Raw genomic sequence first — 5,400 nt, 5'->3', positions numbered from 1 at the left:
GGCTTCATTTCCCCGGATAGGGCTGTCAACGACACTTAACGAAGCGGATAGTGGCTCAACCGCTACCGTTACGTTAAAAATTAACGGATATCCGATATCCGTTACGTTCATACGGAAATCTGAAATTCAGTTCTGATTCCGTTGGACTAATCGCGGATATTTTTCTGATACGTTCCATTAATTTTCCAAAGCCAAAAATCAACCAACAAACAAACCCTAACTCTGCTATTCTGCTCGGCCGAATAATCCCAAACAAGACCAAGAGGTACGAATTCAAATCATGATGAAATTGGGTGGAAAGTGGATCAAATAAGGTAACTGCTGGAATGCTTTTGTAACATAAAAATCATCAATTTATGGAGATTAATTTCATCTTCACTTCACGGCAGAAGTCTGCTCATACGGCCACCATTAACCAGCACCAAATCTGGGTAAAAATTCATCACTAACTGCTATAATTTCATCCATCAAGAACAATCGTTACCTTAATCCAATAATACCTGCCGTTCGTTACCTTAATCCAATAATACCTGTCGTTGATGTCGTTGAATTCAAAAAGCTAAGAGATAAGGAGCAGTTTAATAAGAGGTGCTTCTGTTAACCACTTCCATTACCATCAAACTCCATTCATCAGTATCCATTCATGGAGTCTACATATCAGATTGAAAAGCAGCTGCTCAAAGCTCAAATACATTTGAAAGGATGCTCAAATCCCCTTTTTCTAATGAAACACCACCAGTCTGCTTAAAGATATGTATTTGGTTAAAGGTATGGTATAACGGAACATTGGCTTATATGCTATCGGAACTTAACCTAACTGAAACTGTCCAATCCGTCTCCGTTACGATAACACTAAAAGTTCCGATAAGATATCCGGTTCCGATATACGATAACAGGTAGGTCGGAAATTAACCTAGCGGAATCCGGATATTCGGAAACGGCTATTGGATATCCATTGATAGCCCTACCTACAGAAAACAAAAACATGGCTTCATTTTCCCTACAAAAACAAAAATATGGCTTCTGCGACCTGAGAATACTACGGATTCTTTATCACAGCCTGTTACTATTGCATCTAAGAAATTCAGGGCATTCTTTATCATAGCCTGTTACTTAGCATTGATAACGGTTTCACCCAAGTTGAAGTTCTAGGGTAACCTGGTTGCCACAGAAATACATTGCAGATCTTCAAAATAAAAGAATTAGCTAATTAAAGGTTATGCTATCAGTACCACCACCGACTAAATTAGTCCCATTATTATTTCTTGAAAATCCTGATTTCTCATAACAAATATTTAAAAGAGAAAATCAATTGTGATCATGCTAACTATCACATACTAAAGAGAGGGAAATAAAAGAAGAAAGTAGTCTGAGATTTACTATTTTACAGTACCTTCTAGATAGATACGACTAAGTACCATATCCACTTCTTGCCCAGTGTCGATACAGAATCCAAAACAGTTAAGACCATGGTTCATCTCAAACTCCAGTGAGATCTGGAAACACAGAATACAGGAAGTTTACCTGTTTTGACCCACCACAGCATCTTCTATGTTCCTCTATTTGATGTACTGGGAGACCCATTTGAATCCCTCGCCATACCCCATCTTACGAACAATACTACACATGAAGACTTCGAGAGGTCGAACATTTGAGTCAGCAAGATTCACATTTCCTTTGCCTGTGGTGAAATTGGTGAGACCCAAATGATAGCGTAGCTCATCTTCTGAGGCTGCATATGGTATGTCAATCTTGTTTCCCAGCACAAGAAATGGAACAGTGGCTAGAGACTCATCTGAGAGGAGAGCATCCAGCTCTTTTTTGGACTCAGCGAACCTCTCCTTGTCATAAGCATCAACCAAATACACCACTGCATCCACCTAAAACACCAGTCAACAAATCATTAAAAGAGTTTACAGTCAGCGTATCAAATACACTAAAGGAATAACAGCCAATATAGCACAACATGAAAACTGAAATATTTGAGTCAACCAAGCACAAACCAACCCAAAACACAAAGAAACCCAAGACTAGAACACATATAAGGAGCGGGATCAGGATATCGAGATAATCAATATGATATTAATCAATTGATCATGATATTAGAACGTCGACAAAAAGCAAAGCCAAGACGATATTATTCCCATTCAAACAATAAAATCCTTAGTGATATTTCTAAGCCATTTCATTTCTCATCACATTCCCAATTTCAGGAATCATCCTTGTAAGTGAGTATAATATAATACTCCAACAGCATTTTAACAGCGAAGCTTAACAGTTTCACAAGCTATGCATAATATAAGTTACAAAATCCCCAGCTCTCAGCAGGTAAACCGGCAAGAGCGATACACAAACAATTATTCAAGTTGCTCATCCGTAAAATAAAAAATAAAAGAGGAATCCACAATTGCAATTGACCAATTCACATTACAATGCCATTATACACAACTATACACATGCTTGTAGTGCCACCCTGCTACACGTTTTGGTTGAGCAGTCCTATTTGTGACAAATATCCTTCTCCAGAGAGAAACACTATGGTGCATAAAAGATTCATCAATCTTAATACTTTACCTTCTCAAAGCATCATATGACAAGGTCAGCATGTGGCCCCGAGAAGAACATTCAAAAGTTTTGTTGAACAGTTTTATTCTTGAGAATATCATTATAACTACTGGCGAAATTAATAGCCCCAGCATCAAATATCCAAACGAGAAACAGCGAAGATAGTGTTCCACCAAAAATAAGTGCCTAAAGAAAAACAAAAAACAATTCCCACATACACGAACACAACCCATTTACTAGCTAGAAGTGCAATCAAGATAGTATGGAAAGCGAAAAATAAACAAGGGACAGCATCTTTACCTACACACACCCCGCAGACCAGCCTACTTATCATCACTAGCACTATACTATTGTGTACCCTCTCTACAGTCTCGCATGTATAGACAGTGAAGCCAACACCCATCTCATAGTGTTTTACTTAAAAAACAAAAAGAAACACTCTTCGTGGTTGACCGTGGCTTTCATGCTAATCTCACAACATTTCCACCTAAAACACTGTACTGGAAAGGGCGACCTACATGCTTATCCCGTCACATTCTGTGTCCAGTAACTTTGTCATTAACCCAAATAATATGAAACTGTGCACAGCTCCAGATTTTCATAATTCCAATGCAAGATTGACATACAAAAATTGTTCCTACTACGAATCAATTACCTAACAATACCAACAAAAAGTTGACTCAAATCGATAAAATAGAGAGGGATCTGGAATATCAGTTACCTTAGCGTAATAATCTTTCCAAACTCTACGAGCGATTTGATGTCCACCCAAATCAAAAGCCTTAAATTTGATTTTTCCAATACTCAATTCCTCTGATGTTGGATACTGTGTTGGTTGATGTTGTACTAATCTCTATAAACAACAACAACAACAACAAAAAACGACAAATTCATACAACAATATTGCCAAATCAAACCCTAGAAATTCACAATAAAAATCGAGAAATCGAACCTCATCTTTCAACATATGGAGTAAAGTAGTTTTCCCAGCATTATCAAGACCTAAGAACAAGATCTTGGCTTCTTTCTGCCATAATCCAAGTGATGCAAGAACTCCATAAAACCAATCAACAAGAAACATGATTTTGATTTTGATTCTGATTTATTATTTCTCAATTTTGGAGAGAGAGAGAAAATAGGAGTCTTTGAGGATGGAGAGAGAAGAGCGAGGAAAAAAACGTTTTTTGTAATCCGTTTTTGAGGAAGGAGAATCTGAGGGTTATTAATATAGGCGTGGCTCACCAATAGGAAAACGACAACTAAGGAAGTACGCGTCACTAGAGCTATACAGATCCGTTGATATGGAATCTAAGTGTTTGGATCCATTTTTGTAACGCTAAATGCTTAATAGCCGTTGATTTTATATTTTAATTATCGTGTTGGATACACGCGGAAACAACCAATAATAAGTTCTATCGAACTTTGTCCAGGACAAGTCCTATGGGCCGTAAGTTTTGTATCAAGGTCTACAAAATAGCCTGGTTTTGAGTCCCCAGTCTTGACCAAGCACTATGGTAGGTGTCACACCCGTAAATGCATCTTGCAAATTTTTCTGCGCAAGTGTAACCCGGCAACACAGTGGTTCTGTGAATCAAGCTTCACCCATATGCATTTCAGTCTTATAAGTTTGCACCAATGCAAACAACCAACTCTTCAGTTTTACGGAGGAAGTCTTTAGCCTTCTTTCTTCTTTTCTTTACTTCAAATGCATCTCATAATGAATCCAAACAATGCCATACATTCACTAACACAACCGTTCAACCAAGAACACTTAGAACATGACACAATCAACTCATTTTATTGCATCAAAGGGAAGATATGCAAAACTTCCCACATATGGACTTACACAGACTTGTTCCTCTTGAACCAAGCCTTAGCCTTACAAAAACTCTCGCAATTTGAGTCTCATAATCTCCTATGTAAGCCTGCTGATTTTTCCATGCCTTAACACTATTTATACAGCATCTTTACTAGCCAAAAACCGTGAACAACTGTTGCACACGCAGGGGACAACCATCTGTCCCATGGAGCAGTTCCATAACCACCAATAATTGTGCTAACTTGGCTAGTTTCTCTTTAAACTCGAGCCAACATCCAATACCTGTTCTCAAGCAGTTATCAACACTCAGACACGCTTATAAACTTGCTTTATAACCTTCTATCTTGTCTCGCACCTTTGGCATGCTTTTGAAGCCAATAACCAACTCCTAATCGTCACTTAAGCCATATTGCACAACTGTTGCGCTTTAGTGAACTTGAACTTGACCCAATGTATGGCAAATATGGCTCTGCAATCTTCTTGGCCTAAGCCAATGCACTGCAAACATTGTGCTGTATTTATCTCTGCCAACTCCTTAGCTCAATATGGTTACTTATGCGCCATATGCTTCACTTAACCAATTTGCTCGACGATAGCAATGCCTACTCTTGCATCACTAGCTTGCTTGCACTGTTCAAGCTTTGGCCAGCCTTGAACTTATGCATAGACCAAATCTTGGCATATTCTACCTTCTTCCATCATCCTGGAGTTTGGGCCAACTCAATTCCATGGATATGCCTTAATGCCAATATCGCATGTTTCATTTGTCGACTTGGCCTTGCCTTGCCTTTCCATCAATGAAGCTTCATTGTGTCGTCCAATAAGCTTCATTACTTGGCCAATGTCCTTACAGTGTAGCGTCACCTTTGCGCTTCACTGACCCTGTAGGGTCTTGTTATCTTAACACTTAACAGTCTGTGTAGTATCGCGCCATCTTGGCCGATCATTGACTTGGTCGGTTACACTGTAAGGCGCAATCATTGTGCATCACTACCCTGGCCGGTCATAGACCTCCC

The 5,400-nt window shown here is 38.9% G+C and overlaps 1 protein-coding gene across 1 annotated transcript; it reads right to left on the bottom strand.

The window, feature by feature from the left end:
* Positions 1 to 1,213: 1,213 nt before the first annotated feature.
* Positions 1,214 to 3,751, bottom strand: LOC113358158 (GTP-binding protein SAR1A). Its single transcript, XM_026601691.1, has 3 exons — positions 3,518 to 3,751; positions 3,287 to 3,418; positions 1,214 to 1,880 (listed from the first exon to the last, which is right to left on the bottom strand). Exons 1-3 carry the CDS (start codon positions 3,644 to 3,646, stop codon positions 1,560 to 1,562), a joined length of 582 nt encoding a protein of 193 aa, XP_026457476.1. The 5' UTR covers positions 3,647 to 3,751; the 3' UTR covers positions 1,214 to 1,559.
* Positions 3,752 to 5,400: the final 1,649 nt, after the last annotated feature.

The sequence above is a fragment of the Papaver somniferum genome, chromosome 3 (genome assembly GCF_003573695.1).
Source record: "Papaver somniferum cultivar HN1 chromosome 3, ASM357369v1, whole genome shotgun sequence".
NCBI lineage: Eukaryota > Viridiplantae > Streptophyta > Magnoliopsida > Ranunculales > Papaveraceae > Papaver > Papaver somniferum.
The sequence above is the reverse complement of the archived record's forward strand: the minus strand, read 5'-3'. Positions and strand labels throughout refer to the sequence as shown.

Coding starts and splice junctions, on each gene's coding strand:
- LOC113358158 (XM_026601691.1), bottom strand. CDS start 3,646: ATGTTTCTTGTTGATTGGTTTTATGGAGTTCTTGCATCACTTGGATTA. Junction 3,419..3,517: donor TCCATATGTTGAAAGATGAG/GTTCGATTTCTC, acceptor TGTTGTTTATAG/AGATTAGTACAACATCAACC. Junction 1,881..3,286: donor GGAAAGATTATTACGCTAAG/GTAACTGATATT, acceptor CTGGTGTTTTAG/GTGGATGCAGTGGTGTATTT.